The sequence below is a fragment of the Mus musculus genome, chromosome 14 (genome assembly GCF_000001635.26).
Source record: "Mus musculus strain C57BL/6J chromosome 14, GRCm38.p6 C57BL/6J".
Lineage (NCBI taxonomy): Eukaryota > Metazoa > Chordata > Mammalia > Rodentia > Muridae > Mus > Mus musculus.
In genome coordinates, this window is record NC_000080.6 from 50,061,477 (window position 1) to 50,085,394 (window position 23,918).

The 23,918-nt window shown below is 39.6% G+C and overlaps 1 protein-coding gene across 1 annotated transcript; it reads right to left on the reverse strand.

Moving 5' to 3' along the window:
* Positions 1-22,237: 22,237 nt before the first annotated feature.
* Positions 22,238-23,203, reverse strand: Olfr726 (olfactory receptor 726). The gene has a single exon (NM_146316.2). The coding sequence runs from the start codon at positions 23,201-23,203 to the stop codon at positions 22,238-22,240; it is 966 nt and encodes a 321-aa protein (NP_666428.2).
* Between the last annotated feature and the right edge of the window lie 715 nt (positions 23,204-23,918).

Here is a 23,918-nt window from a genome sequence, read left to right on the forward strand (position 1 = left end):
CACCATCGGCTAGCGCCAAAGAGAAGGCCCTCTGCTCCAGAGGAGAAGATACAGAACCATGGCGGAGGTAAACTCTGAGAGACATGTACAACAGATGCCAGAAACAGAGTGGTGTAAAGAGCTCAAAAAAGGGAGCACTTAGATAGGGGTCAGAGTTGCCCCTGGGAGAGGTAAAGAAGAAGGAGAAAGAGACAAGAGTAGTGGCACACCTTTCAGAGCCCCACGGGCGAGCCGCCGCTTCTGCGGACGTGGGGGAGAAGTGCCAAGGGTGGTGGGGACAAAAGAAGAAATAGCTGTAATGTGGGGAGAGGGAGCGGTGCTATGGCAAGTGCGGGCGGCGAGTGCGGGCAGCCTCTGAAGGGCAAGGGTGCTTGCCTGCACTTCCCTTGCATCCCGTCTGTTATTAACTGCTTTCATTTTAAGAGTTATCTTTTTTCAGAAGGTTCCACCCTAAGCTGCTAAGTATCTGCCCGTTTAGGGCTTCTGTCCAAAGGTAAGGAGCAAAAAAGAAAGGCACAAGTCCAACCGTGCTGGCAGCACGCTGCGAAAACTTCTCTACCCGCGCGCATTCCCCGCCCCTTTTTCCCTGCGTCCTGCGCTCTGGCGGCAGGCGCAGGAAGCAGTACGGTGGAGGCACATGGCCGGGGACCGGGCTGGGGTCGGCGGAGGACTGCCCCGCTGTCTGGCACCAGGCGCCAAGCGCACTTCCACCATGGCGGTGCACCACGACTGGCTCCGGGATGGCTGGGAAGGCCCGGTGGGAAAGTTGGCTCGGGAGGTGGGGCAGCGTGTCTCTGTGCGGTGCCGAACCATCCCACCCTGAGTGTTACAGCCCCTGGCAACAGCATTCACAAAATCCTGGGGCCCAGGAAGCCAGATGCCTGTCGCCACACTCTCTGCCCATCCCACTTGCACGGGCTTGACCCTCCCATGGCGCGACCGCTCTCCCATCCCCCGCCCCCCTCCCTACATCTGGCGCTCCGGCGGGAGGCACGTGGGCCGGGCTGGGACCGCCAGGCACACTTCCACCACAACTGGGGAACCGCCACCCCCAAGGAGCTCGTAAGACTTAGAGACAAACGGCGGGGCCCCGCGGCTCCTCGCTGGGCTTGGGCGGGCGTGGGCTTGCTGGGGCCGCCAGGGGCCAGAGGCAGGAGGTGGAGACGCTCGGCTTGCCGCCTGGTCACCTAGGAGCCAGTAGGTGGAGCAGCTATACAGTAAACAGCCACTGTGCAGCTTAGCTCTAGTTGCCATTTGAGACACCAAGTTATATTCTCTGTCTGTGTATTGTCTATTTTTGATGCATCAAAAATTGTCCATGTGTCTGTCGATTCGTGTTTGTTTTTCGTTTGAATGAATGAATAATTGTTGTCTGTGTTTCATGTTGAGAAAAAATAAAACATTATCTGCTGGCTGTACAGCAGGAAGCACTGTGGCTGGGAATCAGCTCTTAAAGGGACAGGCAGCCTTTTGCTTGTAACAGAAAGTTAGCTTAAAATTGGGAACTCGGGCTGGAGTCATTCTTAACAACAACAACAAAAAAGAAAACAGGTCTTGTGCAAAATAGGTTTAAAAAGAAATTACCAGACATTTGCTCAAAATGTGGAAAAGAAAGATATTAAATAGATAATTACAGATCAACCAGAGTTATAACAGAAAGGCCAATACCTCAGCTTAAAGTGCAACAGCAAAAAACAAACAAACAAACAAACAAACAAACAAACAAACAAAAAACTCAAATGCATAGAGCATTCCAGACACCATAAATGGGGTGCCAACCTATTCCCTCAGATTTTAGAAGTCCCTTATTATGTGTTCTGCACCCCAAGGTATTGTGGCCATTTCTCCTGGAGATCACATTGTTCAGTTGTTGATCCCTCCTAGTTTGCATAACATGTTCTCTAGTAGCCAGAATCCCAGAGGAAATAAAGGACTTGGTTCTACAGGAACTAATGTGGCCTACATATCTTTGGATTTGGATAATCGTCCCACTTTACAATTACAAATAGAAGGAAAACTGGTGGCCTGCTTCTTGGCCTGTTAATCAATCATCAAATAGCTTACAAGGATTAGGATATGAGGCTACCCACCTATAAGTACAAAATCTTTACATTGGAAAGATAAAGAAGGAAGGTCAGGGCTTTTTCAACTTTATGTACTCCCTTTACCTGTATATCTATGGGGAAGAGATTACTCTCAGAAAAGCAAGAAAATGATGAGAGAAATGGATATATACCTGAACTAGGCCTTAGAAACAACTTACAAGGTAGAGTTTCTCCAGTTAAAAAAGCAGCTAAAGAATTAGTACTAAAATAATTAGACCTGGGACATGTGGAACTCACACAATCACCCTGAAGTTCCCCTATTTTCGTTGTAAAGAAGAAATCAGATAAGTGGAGATTGTTACATGACCTAAGAGCCATTAATGCACAAATGTAAGTTATGTGTCCTATACAAAAAGGGCTCTCCCTACTCTCAGCTCTACCTAAGGATTAGAAAATTATAGTGGTGGATGTTGAAGATTGTTTCTTTTCCATTCCATTAAGTGGAAAAGATGAACCTAAATCTGAATTAACCTTGCCTTCTATTAATCATATGGAGCCTAAGTAAGGGTATCAATGGTGAGTATTGCCCCAAGGAATGGTAGGTGGCCCTGCCATATGTCAGTTATATGTGGAAAAGGCTTTACAGCCAGTTAGAGATGGTTTCCCCTCTTTAAAGGTATGCCACTATATAAATGATATTGTAATTTGTGAACCTAAAGAAGAAAATATACAGCAAGCCTATGGCTTGTTTAATCAAACTTTAAAAATAATGGCTTGATTATTGCACCAGAAAAGTACAGCAGTCTATTGTTGGTCATTTTTTAGGAGCCACCATTACTTTATGGTGTGTCACCCCACAAAAGATTAGTATAAAAAAAGATAATTTAAAGACATTGAATAATTTTTAAAAATTATAAAGGAGATATAAATTTGATTAAACCTTATTTAAGGATCCCTACTTCAGAATTAAAACCTTTATTTCAAATTTTAAAAGGAGAATCACACATTACCTCATTGAAACAACTAACACCTGAGGCTTCTAAAACTCTTAGGAAGGTGGAAACAGCTATCCAAAAGGCACAGTTGAGTCATATAAATGAGCAAGAACCTTCATGCCTATGCATATTACGAACCATAAATTTGCCAACTGCTATGTTATGGCAAGATGGTCCTTTAGTATGAATACATCCACATTTATCCCCTAATAAGACTATAGAGCATTATCCCACCATGGTGGCAAATATGGCCCATAAAGGTATTAAAAGTTCTATTACTCACTTAAAAAAAATGCCTGGTAGCATAATTATTCCATATGCTGCTACATAAATGCAAATATTGTGTGCTACTATAGATAAATGGACCAGTCTTAGATACAGTTATTCTGGTTTAATAAATAATCATTATCCTAAACATCCTTTATTATCTTTCCAAAGGTGATGGCTATTACCCCTATAAAGGGAGCTACTGATATTTATACAGATGGATCCAAAACAGGAATTGGAAATTATGTGATTAATGGAAAAGCTGTGAGGTTTCAATTTACACCAAGAGCCCCTCAACTGGTGGAATGTTTGGTGGTTTTAAAAGTTTTTAAAAAGGATTCCTTATGCCCATAAATATTATCTCTGATTCTGTTTATGTAGTTAATGCTGTATTAACATTAGAGACTGCCAAAAATTTTAAACAGTCTAGTTCAGTATCTAAAATTTTGATGAAAATACAAGATTGCATTTTAATGTGTGAGCATCCCTTTTATATTCAACATATTAGAGCATATACATCTTTACCTAAACCTATGGTCAAGGAAAATGCAATTGCTGATTCAGCCGCCAGAGATACGGTTTTCCTATCATAAAGTTCTATAAAAGGTGCTAAAATTTTTCATTAACTTTATCATGTTCATGCTTCTACATTACGACAAAAGTTTAGGCTCACATGAACAGAAGCTCGAGATATTGTTCTACAGTGAGGTAAATGTGTAAAATTTATTAACACACCTTCTGTGGGCGTTAATCCTCTGGATTGTGACCCCCTAGATGTTTGGCAGATGGATGTGACTTACAATATGTACATGTGTCCATCGATACCAGCTCTGGTGTCCTATATGCCTATCCCTTGACAGGAAAAAAAGAAGTTCATGTCATATCCCACTGCTTAGATGCTTGGATTACATGGGGCAAGCCTCTAGTGCTGTAGACAGACAATGGTCCTACATATACCTCTTCTAAATTTAGTCAATTTTGCAAACAAATGCAAGTGAAACATATTACTGGATTGCCCTATAATCCACAGGGCCAAGGCATCACTGAAAGAGTTCATCATACCTTGAAACAATATTTTCAAAAACAAAGGGGGAATAGAGGCTATGACACCAAACGTGGCTCTATCCCTTGCAATATTTGCTTTTAATTTTTTAAAATTGGATGATGCTGGGAGATCACCAACTGAAAGGCACGGACAATGGCCTCAATCACCCAATGAAATGGTCAAATGGAAAAATGTCCTTGATAATAAATAGTATGGCCCGGATCCTATCTTAATCAGATCCCGGGGAGATATTTGTGTTTTTTCCACAGGATGAAGAAAATCTACTTTGGGTCCTGATGCGACTGACAAGGACCGTGAAAGAGCAATATGAATTCCAAGATGATCCTGTTATTCTTACTCCTGACGATTGAGACCGGGATAAGTATACCCTTGTGGGCCAAAGTAAAGATCATGGCCAGTTCCTTTACCGGTACAATCCAATTCTTCTACCTAGTCTTTACTTTTTGCAAAGGAATGTTTTTTAGATGTGCCTTATGCACGACAAACTCCTCAAGAGACATGGGTTTATAAGAGTACTAGTTTTCATTTAAATTATACACTATGCTTTGTGCATAATGTGGATAAACCTTTTATACCCTATATATTTTTAAAGAAAAAGATTATCGCTAATTGGGCAGATCCCATTATCCAAAATAAAGTGAGCTCTGGAGTGTTATTTAATGCTTTAATGCAAACTGCTCAAGGGCCACAACCAAGATCAGGTGATGTTAAAAATAATGTAACTTCATATATAAACATCACCACTATCATGATAAAGGGAAATGTGACTATTCCCAAAAGATCACGATAGCCTGTTGGCAATGCTACTGCTATATGCAGCATACCTTGGTCATTCAGACCTCGCATTTCCTGTAGTATTTTTACCTTGTCAATCAAATGTTTTTCCTCAAAAAGAATTAGCAAAGGGTTTCGTTTTGTCATCACCATTAGACTATGCTGTAAGGTATGATAAAGGAGATGCTACAGGGAAAGAAAATATTTGGCCATATTACCAATGGATTTTAAGTAATGAGATAGATGCTAGTACCAGTTTGTCAACCTTTGCACTGTTGACTGGAACCTTTGATGAGATATTGAATGTTTCTGCCACACTTTCCAATATCTCTACTCATTTGGATAATGTGACATCTAATAGTTATTAGAAATATGACTACTCCTCCAATAAAAGTCTGTTTCAATTTTCATTTTTCTTTATATTGGCTAAATTTCAATATAATACAGAATGGTTAGATTATACAAATGCCAATTGTTTTATGACACAATGCTGGAATGAAACTAAATTCTTAGCCTTAATGGTACATTTACCAACCTTTGTCCCTGTGCCTGTTGAGGCAGATCCAAGAAGTTCCCAATCATGAGTATTGTCCGGCAGAAGAGAGATTTTGGAATCACAGCCGCCACTGTTACTGCCATTGCAGTGTCCGCAGCATCCATGGTTACTGCAGAAATTGCTATGGCCTATCAAGTCAATACTGCTGATACCATAAGTCAGATAACAGAAAAACGTCTGAGGCATTGCTTACCCTGCAAAGGGTGGATTCTCATACTGCCTCAGGATTAATGTTAGTGAATCAAAGAGTAGGTATTTTACAATATAACATGGAACAGATGATAGATATCATACAAATGAGTTGTGTGGCATCAACTTTACAGATGTGCATTACTCCTGTTAGGTATACTAATAATTCTTTTATAGGTTGCAGACAAAGCTGCAGATACAGATCCTGAACCTTATTGGAACCAGAGTGGAACCAGTGACCCTTAGAGACTTCACCTCTTGACTTACCTTTGCATTTTTCTCACTTCAAAGAATGGGTGGGGGTGGCCCTGTTCGGCACAACCCTGTGTTGTGGACTAGTGTTTATTCTATGGCTGGTTTGCAAACTCAGATCTCAGCAGAAACGTGACAAGGGGGTAATTGCTCAAGCACTTGCTGCCATAGAGCAAGGCACCTCCCCTGAAATTTGGTTATCTATTCTCAAGAATTAGTCAGCATCTGAGTTCTCTGCCTTTGCATCCCACGGGTTTGTGGATACATTGCATTGGGATGAGAAAAACTCAAGGATCATTGATCAGCCCTTGTGCACCGCTGAGGTTTCCTCTTTGCATGCGATAGGGTGATCATGATTTTCCCACTAATTCATTTTTTGCTGGCCTCTTTTGTAGAGTTCACCCTAGCCCATTTAGCAGTTATTGTCACACAGCACTGTGGTATCCAGAGACGGGCAACTTTCCTCGTGCACAGACCAACCTAAGACAATGGGGCCCAGTGGTGATAGGGTTACCCGGGTAAGGCTGTGATATTAGAGGAACGACCTAAAACAGGGGCCACAGCAGATGGACGTAACTACAGAGGCCTTGACCAGCCTCATTTTTATAAAACATAAAGGGGGAGATGTGGAGAGCCGCAATAACATTTACCATCATAAGATGGTGCTGGCTCCGCAGTGCCTTATGCCACCTAAACAAAGAACAAGCTATATGTGCATGTGCTAGGAGCAAAAGCCCGCCAAAAGTCACTAGCCCACCCTGGGGCTTGGGAGATCATGGGTGGAGCTACCAGTCATAGTTAGGCACGTCACACCAGAGGGTATTTAAGCAACACGTTTCTGAGCCTTTTCACCTTTCTCGTCAAGATGTAATAAAGGGTAGCCATAGAAGGATCTTTTGTCCTGTGTGCATTCCTGCGGGCGGGGACAAAGCTCAGGACACAAAACTAGGCAGTACAATTGACCCTTTGTCAACTTGACACACAAACACATCACTAATAAGCCTCAACCCTTAGTTTCTTATTCATCCCCAAGATCTAAACAACTTTAAAAGTCCCACAGTCTTTACATATTAAAAGTTCAATTCCTTTAAAAGATTCAATATCTTTTAAAATTCAAAGTCTTTTAAAAATTCAAAATCTCTTAACTGTGGCCTCCACTAAAATACTTCCTTCAAGAGGGAAAAATATCAGGGCACAGTCACAATCAAAAGCAAAAGTCAATTTCCAACCATCCAATGTCTTGGATCCAGCTCACAATCTTCTGGGCTCCTCCAAGGGCTTGGTTCACTTCTCCAGCCATGCCCTTTGTAGCACACACATTGTTTTCTAGGCTTCAGCTGCCTGCACTCCACTGCTGCTGCTGTTCTTGGTGGTCATCTCATGGTATTGGCATCTCCAAAGCACTACTGTCTTCTACTGTAGCTTGGCTTCTTCAATAGCCTCTTATAGGCTCTTCTCATGATGCCAAGTCTCAACTCCTTTGCGTGACCCCTTCAGTCCTGGGCTGTCAATTGCAACTGAGTCTGCACCTTCACCAATGGCCTTCCATAGCCTCTCACAGTGAGGAGCCTCAGCTCCTCTGCATGACTCCTTCATGCCTTCAGAACCAGTACCACCTGGGTAACTCTTACACATTATGAAGACCAGCCACAGCACAAGGTACCACCTCAGTTATCTCTGGAACACAGGCTCTGTGCTCTCAGAAAACACTTCCCAGAAGATTTCACATCATTGATACTGGTCTCTTCTTAATCATTGCTAATTTCTTAGCTCCAGCTAACCAGCATCAATAGTCCCAGTAAGGAAAAGTTTTCTCTTTAGTAGTTGTCTTAGGGTTTTACTGCTGTGAACAGACACCATGACCAAGGCAAGTCTTATAAAAAACAACATTTAATTGGGGCTAGCTTACAGGTTCAGAGGTTCAGTCCATAATCATCAAGGTAGGAACATGGCAGTATCCAGGCAGGCATGGCACAGGCAGAGCTGAGAGTTCTACATCTTCATCCAAAGGCTGCTGGTGGAAGACTGACTTCCAGGCAACTGGGGTGAGAGTCTTAAGCCCACACCCACAGTGACACACCTATTCCAACCAGGCCACACCTCCAGATGGTGCCACTTCCTGGTCCAAGAATATACAAACCATCACAGTAGTTCTGGTATCTTGTTAATAACAGCTGATTCTTCAGCACCAGCTAACCAGAACCACAGAATCTTCACAATCCAAAATAGAAATGGCCCTGAAAATAGTCTTTAATTTTCCCTCTGAAATTTCACATCCAGGCCTCCATTTTCCACACTGTTCCCAACATGATCTTCCAAGCTCCTATACAACATCCACAGAGCTCTGAACACCGATCATCTAGCCCAAAGTTTCAAAGTTCTTCCACAGTCCTCCCCAAAACATGGTCAGGTTGTCATGGGAATACCCCACTATGCTGGTACAAATTTGTCTTAGTCAGGGTTTCTATTCCTGGACAAAACATCATGACCAAGAAGCAAGTTGAGGAGGAAAGGGTTTATTCAGATTACATTTCTGTTCATCCATGAAAGAAGTCAGGACTGGAACTCAAGCAGGTCAGGGAGCAGGAGCTGATGCAGAAGTCATGGAGAGATGTTTTTTACTGGCTTGCTTCCTCTAGCTTTCTCAGCCTGCTCTCTTACAGAACCAAGACTGCCAGCCCAGAGATTGGCCTCCCACCTTGATCACTAATTGAGAAAATTCCTTACAGCTGGATCTCATGGAGGCATTTCCCCAACTGAAGCTCCTTTCTCTGTGATAACTCCATCCTGTGTCAAGTTGACACAAAACTAGCCAGTACATTGAGCAAATTACTTTATAGAAAGGAAAATGCTTTGTCCTTTTGGAAATACTTGTTCTAGTTTTGAACTTGCCTTTTCGGCACTAATGCATGTGGCAAAACTCCCATCCCTGGAATTACAGACTATTTTATCCAATATCATGATCTTCAAAAAAGTAATACTTTTGACCAAGGGAATTACTTTTCAGCCAGAGCAAATGACTGTGGACCCATGTTTCCATAGTCATATCCCAAATTCATAGGACTAGGAATCAAGGGGTAGGAATAGAAACATTTCCATTCACTATCGCCCCTAGTGACTCACTAGAAAAAAATGTTTCCTGTTCTATAGACCTCTATAGACCTTAGATTCTTATGGTCTAGAAATTATGGCTCCAGACTGTGGACATTCTTGCCAGGAATCATAAAAAAAATTCCATTGAAATGAAATCTCAGATTGCTTCTGATATTTTGATCATCTAATGTCCCTAATCAAATAGGCTAAGAAAAAGATAATATTGTTTGGAGATGTGACTGATCCAAACTACCAAGAGAAATTGGTTTGGTTCTGCTCAATGGACATGTAAAAGAACCTGCAAATGCTACAGCAGGCAGATGTATGATCTAGAGGAGGCAAAAGGAAATCCAATTGACACAACATAGTAAACTGATGTTGGTTCAAAATTCCAGTTTGGCACCAAATAGTTAATTGCCTCTGCACAGCTAGGAGCATCCTCTCCCACTGAAGTTAGACTACACAGCCCAGATAGAAGAACATATACCATATACAAGCAACAAATTTTGGGATATCCACAGCTCCAGTTGTTGGGAACCAATATGAATACTAAGCTGTGCATCTGCTACATTTGTGGGGAGTAGCACTACTAGGTCTAGCTTGTGCATACTAGTTGGTTGGTGATTCATTGTCTGAGAGCTCCAAGGGACTAGAATAATTGACTCTGTTGGTTTTTTTGTGGAGGTCCTATCCCCTTTGGGGCTTGTAACCATCCTCTAACTATTCAATCAGAGTCTCCAAGCTTCATCCACTGTTTGGCTATGGGTCTGTCTGCATTAATCTGAGTCAGGTGCTCAGTAGAGACTCTCTGAAGACAGCATTTCTATATGCTGGTCTGCAAGTTTAGCAGAGTATCATTAATAGTATTAGATACAGATATTTGCCCATGGGATGGGTCTATAGTTAGGGTGGTTATTGGTTGGCCATTCCCTCAGTCACCAATCCATCCCCTGCCCATACATTTCTTGTAGACAGGATACATTTTGGGTCAAAAGTTTTGTGAGTGGGTTAGTGTCCCTATGGCTCCACTGGAAGTGTCCTAATCAGGTACCTGTCCCCAATGATGTTGAGTCACAGCTAAGGTCACCCATTTATTTTTGGATGCCACCCTTATCCCAGGTTTCTGGTATGTCCTTAAGATTTCCCCCATCTCCAAAGTTGTAGATTTCCATTTATACTTATGGCCATCTTGCCATCTTCCCTTTCCCCTCCAACACCTGAACCTGACTGACCTTCCACCCTACATTGCACTCCCTATTCACTCTCTTACCCAGTTACCTCCCTCCATCTGCCTCCTAATATTATTTTATTTCCCCCTCTAAGTAAGATTCAAGAATTCTTGATTGGGCCTTCCTTCTTGTTTAGTGTCTTTGGATCTCTGGAGTTATTGTGGGTAATCTGTATTTTATAGTTAATATCCATTTATAAGTGATACATACATACCATGCATGTCCTTCTGAGTCTAGGTTACCTCACTCAGGATGATATTCTCAAGATTTATCCATTTGCCAGCAAGATTCATGATACCTTTGTTTTTAATAGTGGACTCGTATTCCATTGTATAGATTACCATATTTTCCTTATCCATTCTTCAGTTGAGGAGAATTTAGGCTGTTTACAGTTTCTGGCTGTTATGAATAAGGCAGCTAGAAACATAGTTCTGAAAGTGTCCCTGTGGTACAGTACATCATCTTATGCATATATGTCCAGGAATGTTATAAGTAGATATTGAAGTAGAACTTTTTCCCTTTCATGAGAAACTGCCAAATTGATTTGCAAAGTAGTTGTACAATTTTGCACTCCCACCACCAAGGAAAGTGTTCCCCTTGCTTCACATCTATGCTAGCATGTAGTATCACTTGAATTTTTTATCTTAGCTATTCTGATGTGTGTAAGACGGAATCTCACAGTAGTAACGTTTTCCTGATGACTAAGGGCTTTGAATTTTTATTCAAGTGCTTCTTGGTCATTTGAGATTCTTTTGTTGATAATTTTCTGTTTACCTCCATACCCTACTTTTTATTGGGTTATTTGTGTTGCTGGCATCTAACTTCTTTAGTTCTTTAATATTTCATATTAGTCTTCTCTCAGAAGTAGGGTGGGTGAGGATCCCTTTCCAATCTGTAGGCTGCCATTTTGTCCTATTGACAGTATTCTTTGCTTTACAGAAGCTTTTAATTATCATGAGGCACCATTTATCAGTTGTTGATCTTAAAGCTTGGACCATTTGCATTCTAATCAAGAAGTTTTCTCACTGAGTTCATAGCTATTCCCTACTTTCTGTTCTACTAGATTTAGTGTATCCTGTTTTATGTTGAGATCTTTGAAACACATCCACTTGAGTTTAATCAGGGTGATAAATATGTATCTATTTGCATCCTTTTACATGCAGAAATCTAGTTATAACTATTGCTCCATAGTACAGTTTGAGGTCAGGAATTATGATACCGTCAGATGTTCTTTTATTTTTCACAATGATTTTAGTTATTGTGGATATTTGTTTGATTGAATGGCTATTGGGTTGTTCTGGGTTTTTTTTCATATGAAGTTGAGAATTGCTCTGACAAGGTGTGTTAAGAATTGTGTTGAAATTTTGATGGCATTACATTGAACTTGTAAATTGCTTTTAATAAGATGGTCATTTTTACTATGTTAATTCTACTGATCCATGAAAATGGGAGATCTTTCCATCTTCTGATGTCTTTCTTCTTCAATTTCTTTCTTCAGGGAGTTGAAGTTCTTGTCCCACAGATCTTACACTTGTTTGGTTAGAGTTACACCAAGATATTTTATAATATTTTTGATTACAATGAAGTGTGTTCTTTCCCTAAATTCTTTCCCAGCCTGTTCATCATTTGTATAAAGGAAGGCTACTGATTTCGTACAGTTATTCTGACATCCAGCCAATTTGCTGAAGTTATTTGTCAGCTGTAGGAGTTCTCTTGTAGAATTTTCAGGGCCTCTTATATATACAATCATGTCATCTGCAAATAGTGATACCTTGAATTCTTCTTTTCTAATTTGTATTCCTTTGATCTCCTTTTGTTGTAGTATTGCTCTAGCTAGAACTTCAAGTATTATAATGAATAGGTAGGGAGAGAGTTGCTAGCCTTGTTTTGTGCCCAATTTTAATGGGATTGCTTTAAGTTTCTCTCCATTATGATAAAAGCATTATGGAGATGAGGGCTGAACAGATGAGCGAAAAAGTAGCTAGTAGAACAGAGATCAGAGAGAATAGGAAAGGCTTCTCCTTAAAATGGGACAGTTTTTTCCCTAACTGCAAAGCAGGCTTCTTCTTACTGATAAGACAACCTTTTTTTTTTTAACAGACTTGAGTTTCTTTAATTGATCAATAGAAAGGTAGAATCTTTTTCTTTTTCTATGCAATAAAGGTTGAAGCTTATTTTTCATATAGAATGATAGAGTTCCTCGGTGCTGATGCTTGGGCTTTTGCTTCGGACACACATAAAAGTGTGTGTGTGTGTGTGTGTGTGTGTGTGTGTGTGTGTGCAAGCATGTAAGTTATTGAGAAAAATGGTGGGACCCAGCAAGAGTCTATGAAAGAATACATGAATGTATATGTGTTCATCATATTTGCTTTGTAAAAGTTTTTCTTTTTGTGACTGTGACTCTCTTCTCCTGTTCAATAAAAGTTAATTGCTTTCAGCCTCCCTCCTGCCTAGACAGCAAGAGAAGCAAGGCTTCTGGGCAAGAGAGAAAGGAAGACAAAGCAATCAATTGCAGTTCAGCTTCTGGTTTCAGAGTAATTTAGTATCAAGACAGGTAAAGATTAGGTAAAGGTTATTATAGAAAAGCAACCTTACCCCTTTGCAAGACCAAGTCTTGTCCACACTAACTTCCTTCTCCTTTGCTGCCTTCCAGAGATCTTGATCTTATATCCTGTTAATTCTTTGTCCTGATTACTCATATATTACCAAAGTGTAAACAATTGTATTTCTAAGAATTGTACCAATGACTATTGTAACCCCTGCTCACTAGAGAAATATGTGGGTTCCTGAAAATCATGCTATATTAGCTAAAGTATATGTTGTTCTTAGAGCCAAGATACTCCAGTCCAAAATTATCTGGAACTAAAGTGAATGAAAGAGTATTCACTAGTGGATCGCGAAGAATGATGGGCTGTAGCCTCCCCCAGCCTTGAAGCAGGCTGATTCAGACTTTGCTGCCACTGAATATGAGATCACCTGGGGTGTATCCTTCTGACTTAGATGGCTATATTGTTATGTCAACTATCTCTGCTCTTCTCTGAGACTCTGCTACTTGCTGAGAGACCCTTGAGACATTCTGGATACACATCCTATCCTGCAGGTCACCTACAGGTTGGCTCCAGGCACTAAGAATGGACTCGGGGTGGGGGGAATGGGCCTTAACCCTAATAAGCATAGTCTCTTAGTAAATTCGCAGGCCTTAATCAGAGAAAAATTTATCTTGGCATCATTCTTCTCTCAAAGTCTAAGTCTCTTTCAGCCCCAGCCTGCCTTCCAGTAGTACCTGAGGCCAGGTTGGCCTACAACAACAATGGGCAGAGAAGCCTAGCTTAATTCTTCTCTTAGTTTTTGGAATTTTGTGTTCTAGTCAGTAATAATATAGTATCCCATTTTAATTTTAATTCACTATCATTTCTTGAGTTTCTCATCTGTAAAAGAGTATAGTTGAAATGCTGGCTTTTCTTTCTCTTTATTAAAGCATGTGGTTCTTTAACAGCACCATCCATACTATAAAAATTAATGTTATTCCTACTGCCATTATCATTGTAAAACATGAGCTGTAACAAAGCAAGTCTTTGTAGAATGCAATTTCTGTAAGTAAACCTCACTAAGTCAATTAGTTATCCAAATAATTGATGTGTGATCAAAAATAGAAAGGTCATGATGAGAGGAAAGTTCAGACATTGCCATCTGTGGAAGAATCAATCTAATGCAAAAGGTCATACCTGTAAATGGCAAGTGTTCAGATACCTATCTCATCTGATCATAGATCAAGAAATGGCATCAGCAGTAACACGAGCCGAAAAACTTTACTTAAGGTGAACCTAATGCACTTAACACATTTACAGTCTCAATTATGCATCCTGTTGTTTCTCATGAACGTTTTGTTTGTGTGCACATGGGGAACAAAGAAAACCAGCCAACTGAAAGCTAACTGTTTTCTTCTTTTGGTTGTCTACTCTGAGGAGGACAACTGATGGGATAACAAATATTCAAAACAGTGCTGATGTGTATACCTGTCTTCATGTGTCACTCATTATATCTGGTTTCCCAAAGTTATTCTATATGCCCTAATATTATAAACTTGCAATATCATTTCTATTATCTATGAACTCCTAATAACTTTTATATCATTATAGTTCCATATTCGAAGACAAATATAAAATATGTACCTATACCAATAAAAAGTTATTCTACACATGCATTTCTGATCTGAGTAAAGCTTCAAAATAGCAATAGCTCATTTATTACCATATATAAAGAAATACAAAAATTCTTCTCGAAGATGAAAATTAAATTATTTCACTTTTTCCCAACTGCCTATGGCAATCCTTACATGGGATCCAAACTCTAAGTGGAGAAAAAGGTGCTTATGTAACGTTATAGTATGTGTGTTCTGAAATACTTGTACATACCACTTGATGGTGCCTTTGAACTTACCTCAGCCAAATTGGTGTATGATTATAATATGATGATTTCTTATATTTGTTGATGGAAATTATGAGTTTCTAAAGAATGTGTAGTTCTAGTAACCTGGCTATTAGATAAGCTATGACAAGAACCACTGGCTTTTATAAAGCTTCAATAACATCTAAGGATCTGCTTTCTCATGCAGTATTATGGTTTTGCTTAGGACATGTAAGAATCTGCTCCAGGAACTGATGTTATTCATAGTCTCTTTGGATTTCCCAATTAATCTTACCTATTGTGATTGATCTCCATTCAATTAGATTCCTTTGTATAAAAAAAAACACTTCCAAATATTATGGAGCCTAATACTGAATAGTAAACCCTATGCAGTGGTACATTAAATGTGAAATATAATAAGTAAATATTAAGTTTGAGTCAGCACATGGTGTTCTCAAAAACGGTTTTATATATAATGAACATAGAACTAGAAAAGCAAAAATCTTCTTCTGTTTTAAACTCTTGTTTTTATAAAATGCATTACTTTCTTTAGAAATTATAAATTTTGGGTAAGGGAGCCATCCTGGTTGCCAGATCCCTCAGAGACTAGTCTGCTCAGGTGAGAGTGCAGACTACAGAAGCAACACAGCTTTTGGGACAGGCAGAAGCTACACAGCTTCTGGGACAGACCCCATTTCAGGCTCCAGACATCCGGGCACCATCCCCACCAGGGAAGAGGCATATGCCTGGGAGGGCTCTGCTTGAGCAGGTGAGGGAGCCATCTTGTATCTTGGATCCCTCAGAGATAAGTCTGCGAAGGTCAGCTCACAGACTTCGAAGGGTGAGCAAGCAGACTGCAGAAGCAACACAGCTTCTGGGACAGACCCTGTTTTGGGCTCCAGATATACAGGTGCCTTCCCTGCCAGAGGACAGGTGTCTACCCAGGAGGGCTCTGAACACGAAAGCAGGTGAGAGAGCCATCTTGTGTCCCGCAACCCTCAGAGACCAGTCTGTGCAGGTGAGCATGCAGACTGCAGAGGCAACATATCTTCTGGGACAGGCCCTGATTCAAACCTTCATCTTCAGCCAGGAGGCAGGTATGAACACCAGATATCTGTGCACCTTCCCTGCAAGAGGAGAACTTGCCTACAGAGAGTAATCTGATCACTGAGACTCAGGAGAGAGCAAGACTCCCAAGTCTGCTGACAAAGGCTTACAGAAATACAGGAGGAACAAACTCCAACCAGAGACAAATATAACAATTAACTTCAGAGATTACCAGATGGCGGGCGAAAGGCAAAAGTAAGAACCTTACTAACAGAAACCATGACAATTCACCATCATCAGAACCCAGGACTCCCACCTCAGCCAGTCCTGAATAACCCAACACAGCTGAAAAGCTAGACCTGTATTTAAAAGCATATCTCATAATGATGGTAGAGGACATCAAGAAGGACTTTAATAACTCACTTAAAGAAATACAGGAGAGCACTGCTAAAGAGGTACAAGTCCTTAAAGAAAAACAGGAAAACACAATCAAATGGGTGATGGAATAGAACAAAACCATACAAGACCTAAAAAGGGAAGTAGACACAATAAAGAAAACCCAAAGTGAGACAACGCTGGAGATAGAAACCCTAGGAAAGAAATCTGGAACCATAGATTTAGCATCAGCAACAGAATACAAGAGATGGAAGAGAGAATCCCGTGTGCAAAAGATTCCATAGAGAACATGGGCACAAAAAGCAAAGAATATGCAAAATGCAAAAAGATCCTAACTCAAAACATCCAGGATATCCAGGACATAATGAGAAGACCAAACCTATGGATAATAGGAGTAGATGAGAATGAAGATTTTCAGCTTAAAGGGCCAGCAAATACCTTCAACAAAATTATAGAAGAAAACTTCCCAAACCTAAAGAAAGAGATGCCCATGAACATACAAGATGCTTACAGAACACCAAATAAACTGGACCAGAAAAGAAAGTCCTCCCAGTATGTAATAATCAGAACATCAAATGCACTAAATAAAGATAGAATATTAAAAGCAGTAAGGGAAAAAGGTCAAGTGACATATAAAGGCAGGCCTATTAGAATTACTCCAGAACTCTCACCAGAGACTATGAAAGCCAGAAGATCCTGGAAAGATGTTATGCAGATCCTCAGAGAACACAAATGGCACCCCAGGCTACTATATCCAGCAAAACACTCAATTACCATAGATGGAGAAAATAAAGTATTCCATGATAAAACCAAATTTACACAATAACTTTCCACAAATCCTGCCCTTCAAAGGATAATAAAGGGAAAACTCCAACACAAGGACAGAAAGTATTCCCTAGAAAAAGCAAGAGATTAATCCTACAACAAACCTAAAAGAAGAACAGAATTCCAACTTTAACAACAAAATAACAGGAAGCATCAATTACTTTTCTTTAATTTCTCTTAACATCAATGGACTCAATTCCCCCAAAAAAGGACATAGTCTAATAGACTGGCTACACAAACAGGACCCAAAATTATGTTACTTACAGGAAATCCACCTCAGGGAAAAGGACAGCCACTACCTCAGAATGAAAGGCTGGAAAACAATTTTCCAAGCAAATGGTCCAAAGAAACAAGCTGGAGTAGCCATTCTAAAATCAAATAAAATTGACTTCCAACCCAAAGTTATTAAAAAAGACAAGCAGGGGAACTTCATACTCATCAAAGGTAAAATCTACCAAGATGAACTCTCAATTCTGAATATCTATGCTCCAAAAGTAAGGGCAGCCACATTCACTAAAGAAACTTTAGTAAAGCTCAAAGCACATATTGCACCTCACACAGTAATAGTGGGAGACTTCAACATCCCACTCTCACCAATGGACAGATCCTGGAAACAGAACCTAAACAGAGACACGTGGACACTAACTGAAGTTATGAAACAAATGGATTTAATAGATATCTACAGAATATTTTATCGTAAAACAAAAGGTTGTACCTTCTTCTCAGCGCCACATGGTACCTCCTCCAAAATTGACCATATAATTGGTCACAAAACAGGACTCAACAGATATAAAAATATTGAAATTATCCCATGCATCCTATCTGATCACCACTGATTAAGGCTCATCTTCAAGAAAAACATAAATAATAGAAAGTCAACATTTATGTGCAAACTGAACAACAAACTATTCAATGATTCCTTGGTCATGGATGAAATAAAGAAATTAAAGACATTTTAGAATTTAATGAAAATGAAGCCACAACATACCCAAACTTATGGGACACAATGAAGGCAGTCCTAAGAGGAAAACTCATAGCCCTGAGTTCCTCCAAAAAGAAACTAGAGAGAGCATATACTAGCACCCTGACAGCATACCTAGAAGTTCTAGAACTAAAGGAAGCAAATTCACCCAAGAGCAGTAGACAGATGGCATGAAATAATCAAACTCAGGGCTGAAATCAACCAAGTGGAAACAAAAAGAAATATTCAAAGAATCAACAAAACCAGGAGCTGGTTCTTTGAGAAAATCAACAAGATAGAGAAATCCTTAGCCAGAGTAACTAGAGGGCACAGGGACAGTATCCTAATTAACAAAATCAAAAATGAAAAATGAGATATAACAATAGAACCTGAGGGAATCCAAAACATCATCAGATCCTACTACAAAAGGCTATATTCAACAAAACTGGAAAACCTGAATGAAATGGACAACTTACTAGACAGATACTAGGTACCAAAGTTAAATCAGGATCAGATTAACAATCTAAACAGTGCCATTTCCCCTAAAGAAATAGAAGCAGTCATCAATAGTCTCCCAACCAAAAAACAAAACAAAACAAAAACAAAAACCCAGGACCAGATGGGTTTAGTGCAGAGTTATATCAGACCTTCAAAGAAGACCTAATCCAACTCTTCTCAAACTATTCCACAAAATAGAAACAGAAGGTACTCTACCTAATTCATTATACGAAGCCAAAATTACTCTGTTAATTAAACCACACAAAGATCCAACAAAGAAAGAGAACTTCAGACCAATTTCACCTATGAATATCGATGCAAAAATACTCAATAAAATCCTCGCAAACCGAATCCAAGAGCATTAAAACGATCACCCATCATGACCAAGTAGGCTTCATCCCAGAGATGCAGGGATGGTTGAATATACAGAAATCCATCAACATAATCCAATTTATAAACAAACTCAAAGACAAAAACCACATGATCATCTCATTGTTGCTGAGAAAGCATTTGACAAAATCCAACACCCTTTCATGATAAAAGTTTTGGAAAGATCAGGAATTCAAGGCCCATACCTAAACATGGTAAAAGCAATATACAGCAAATCAGTAACCAACATCACAGGAAATAGAGAGAAACTCAAAGCAATCACACTAAAATCAGGGACTAGACAAGGCTGGCCACTTTCTCCCTATCTATTCAATATAGTACTTGAAATTCTTGCAAGAGCAATTAGACAACAAAAGGAGATCAAGGGGATACAAATTGGAAAGGAAGAAGTCAAAATATCACTATTTGCAGATGATATTATAACATATATATATACATATATATATGTGACCCCAAAAATTCCACCAGAGAACTCCCAAACCTGATAAACTGCTTCACTGCAGTAGCTGGATATCAAATTAAATCAAACAAATCAATGGCCTTTCTCTACACAAAGAATAAAGGGACTGAGATAGAAATTAGGGAAACAACACCCTTCACAATAGTAACAAATAATATAAAATACCTTGGTGTGACTCTAACTAAGGAAGTGAAAGATTTGTATGACAAGAACTTCAAGTCTCTGAAGACATAAATTGAAGAAGATCGCAGAAGATGGAAAGATCTCCCATGCTCATAGAATGGCATGATTAGTAAAATAAAAATGGCTATCCTGCCGAAAATAATCTACAGATTCAATGCAATCCCCATCAAAATTCCAACTCAATTCTTCACTGAATAGTGAAGGGCAATTTGCAAATTTATCTGGAATAACAAAAAACCTAAGATAGCAAAAACTATTCTGAAGAATAAAAGAACCTCTGCGGGAATCACCATGCCTGACCACACGTTGTACTACAGTGCAATTGTGATAAAAACTGCATGGTACTGATACAGTGACAAACAGGTAGATCAATGGAATAGAATTGAAGACCCAGAAATGAATCCACACACCTATGGTCACTTGATCTTTAACAAAAGAGCTAAAACCATCCAGTGGAAAAAGACAGCATTTTCAACAATTTTTTTTTTTTTTTTTTTGTTTTTTGAGGCAGCCTTTCTCTGTACAGCCCTGGCTGTCCTAGAACTCACTTTGCTGGCCTAGAACTCAGAAAACTGCTTGCCTCTGCCACCCATGTGCTGGGATTAAAGGTGTGTGCTACTACTGCCCAGCGAGAATTTATCCATTCTTATCTCCTTGTACAAAGCTGAAATCTAAGTGGATCAAAGACCTCCATATAAAACCAGAGACACTGAAATTAATAGAGGAGAAAGTGGGGAAAAGGTTTGAAGATAGGGGAAAAATTCCTAAACGGAACAGCAATGGCTTGTGCTGTAAGGTCAAGAATTGACAAATGGGATCTCATAAAATTGCAAAGCTTCTGTAAGGCAAAAGACACTGTCAATAAAACAAAAAGGCAACTAACAGATTGGGAAAGGATTTTTACCAATCCTAAATCCGATAAGGGAGTAATATCCAATATATACAACGAACTCAAGAAGCTAGACTCCAGAAATTCAAATAACCCCATTAAAAAATGGGGCTCAGAGCTAAACAAAAAATTCTCACCTGAGGAATACCAAATGGCTGAGAAGCACCTGAAAAACTGTTCAACATCCTTAATCAACAGAGAAATGCAAATCAAAACAACCCTGAGATTCCACCTCACACCAGTCACAATGGCTAAATTCAAAAATTCAGGGGACAGCAGAAGCTGTCCTTGATGTGGAGAAAGAGGAACATTCCTCCACTGCTGGTAGAATTCCAAGCTTGTACAAGCACTCTGGAAATCATTCTGGAGGTTCCTAAAAAATTGGACATAGTACTACCGGAAAATCCAGCAATACCACTCTTGGGCATATACCCAGAAGAAGTTCCAACTGGTAATAAGAACACATTCTCCACTATGTTCATAGCAGCCTTATTTATAGTAGCCAGAAGCTGGAAAGAACCCGGATGTCCCTAAATAGAAGAATGGATACAGAAAATGTGGTATATTTACACAATGGAGTACTACTCAGCTATTAAAAACAATGAATTTATTAAATTCTTGGACAAATGGATGTATCTGGAGGATATCATTCTTATTGAGGTAACCCAATCAGAAAAGAAGTCATTAGATATGTACTCACTGATAAGTGGAAATTAGTCCAGAAACATAGAACACCCAAGAAACAATTTGCAAAACACAAGAAAGTCAAGAAGAGGGAAGAACAATGGGTGGATACTTTGTTCCTTTTTACAAAAGGGAACAAAATACCAATGAAAGGAGTTACAGAGGCAAAGTTTGGAACTATCCACAGACTACTCCACCCAGGAATCCATCCCATAATCAGCCACCAAACCCAGACACTATTGAATATGCCAGCAATATTTTGATGAAGGGACCCTGGAATAGCTGTCTCATATGAGGCTATGCCAGTGCCTGGCAAATACAGAAGTGGATGCTCACAGTCATCTATAAAATGGAACACACGGCACCCAAATGAAGAAGCTAGAGAAAGCACCCAAGTAGCTGAAGGGGTCTGCAACCCAGTAGGTGGAACAACAATATGAACTAACCAGTAACCCCATATCTCGTGTCTCTAGCTGCATATGTAGCAGAAGATGACCTAGTCGGCCATCACTTGGAAGAGAGGCCCCCTTTATATTCCAAAGTACAGGGGAATGCCAGGGCCAAGAAGCAGGAGTGGGTAGGTAGGGGAGCAGGTCAGTGGTAGAGTATAGGGAACTTTCGGGATAGCATTTGAAATGTATATAAAGAAAATATATAATAAAAAACATTATTAGAAAAAGAAAAAGAAATTATAAATTTACTTGGTAGATTGAATATAAAACTTATTTTCCAACCTCACAAGGCAAAATGTATTTACAGTTCAATAAATGCCATAGTTACATTCATATGCATGTCAAGCTTTTATTTTAAACCATTTTAATTTTTAAAATAACAATCGAATAACAAAGAACAAAATTAGTTGGGAGACTAGTAAATGTCATGAAATGTGTTCAGCTTATTAACATTGTTGTAACTTTTAAATTGTTCCACATGTAAAATAAATACCTTAGAAATAAATGTAATTCCATTTTGGAAGTAGGTTAGACGGGAGAAAAAAATGCTGTCAATACTGAAACTTTACTTTTTTATTTTTACATAAAAAGAACATTTCTTATTAATTCAGAAACTTGTCCAGGCTTCAGATAGCGACCCCTCAGCTTTGACATAGCTGCTTTCACCTCTTTGTTTCTCAGAGTGTAGATAAGTGGGTTTAAAATAGGTGTGAAGATGGTGTAGAACACAGCAAGGACTTTGTCAACTGAATAGCCATTAAAGGGCCATGCATAGATAAAAATGCATGGTCCAAAGAATAGTACAACTACAGTGATGTGAGCAGTTAGGGTGGATCGGGCCTTGGCCATGCTAGCAGAGGAACGATTCCTAACAGTAATGAGAATCACAGTGTAGGAGATGACCAAGAAGACAAATGTACTCAGGGTGAGAACTCCACTGTCTGCAACTATTAGTAAGCTGACAAAATAAGTGTCTGTGCAAGCTAGCTTGGTCACCAGTGGGAGATCACAGAAAAAACTGTCCACCTGGTTAGGACCACAAAATGGCAAGTTAACAGTGAATGCCAACTGACTCATTGTATGGATGAAACCCACAAACCAGGGGATGATGACCAGAGTGATACACACACGGCGACTCATGATCGTCATGTAGTGGAGGGGCTTACATATTGCAACATAGCGATCATAGGCCATGGATACAAGAAGTACCATTTCACCACCAGCAAATTGATGGACACAGAAAATCTGAGCCAAGCAGGCTTCAAAAGATATTGTTTTTCGTTCAACCAGAAAGTCAGCAAGCATTTTGGGGGTAGCAAAAGAGGCTACACACATATCTATAAAAGATAGGTTTGCAAGCAGGAAGTACATGGGGGTATGAAGTCGTGAGTCTGAAGTCACTGTGAGGATGATGAGGAAGTTGCCCAGCAGTATTGCTAGATACAACAGTGAAAATATGAGAAACAGGAAAGGCTGGAGCTCCTTTGAACTAGACAGACCCAACAGCACAAACTCTGTCACACGAGAGTAATTTCTTTCATTCATTGACTTGGAAGAGAGTTGCCTTCAGTTATCTGAATGGAAACAGAATCGTAATCAATCAGTTAGGTAAGTTTGGCTTACCTTTTCTGTCACAGTTCATCTTTCCACAGTTATACTTTTTATAATTCTGTACATGGAGTTTCTTGAGTTATTCAGATTACATAACTTATGCTATAAAATGGGATATGTATTTAGTTATATAATGCCTTAATCAGGGAATGCTAGTACATTGTGTTTAGAAGCCCACCTCTACTCATCTTTGACCAGAAGTATGGAAAGAGCACTGGGTCCTCATAGCTGTGTTGCTTGATGTGCTCAATGACTCTATTCACATGTGATAACGTACTGAAGTGTAAACTTCTTGTTTTGTCCTTGGATAAGCATGTTATATGTTTATGAAATTTATGGCCACAATGCAAAACAGCTCTGGATTCATGTAAATTTGGGAAATTTAGAAGATACAGAACTTCTTATGAAGTTTCTCCTCATAAAAAAGTCTCATATATGTTCATAGCAGCCTTATTTATAATAGCCAGAAGCTGAAAAGAACCCAGATGTCCCTCAACAGAGGAATGGATACAGAAAATGTGGTACATCTACACAATGGAGTACTACTCAGCTATTAAAAAGAATGAATTTATGAAATTCCTAGCCAAATGGATGGACCTGGAGGGCATCATCCTGAGTGAGGTAACACATTCACAAAGGAACTCACACA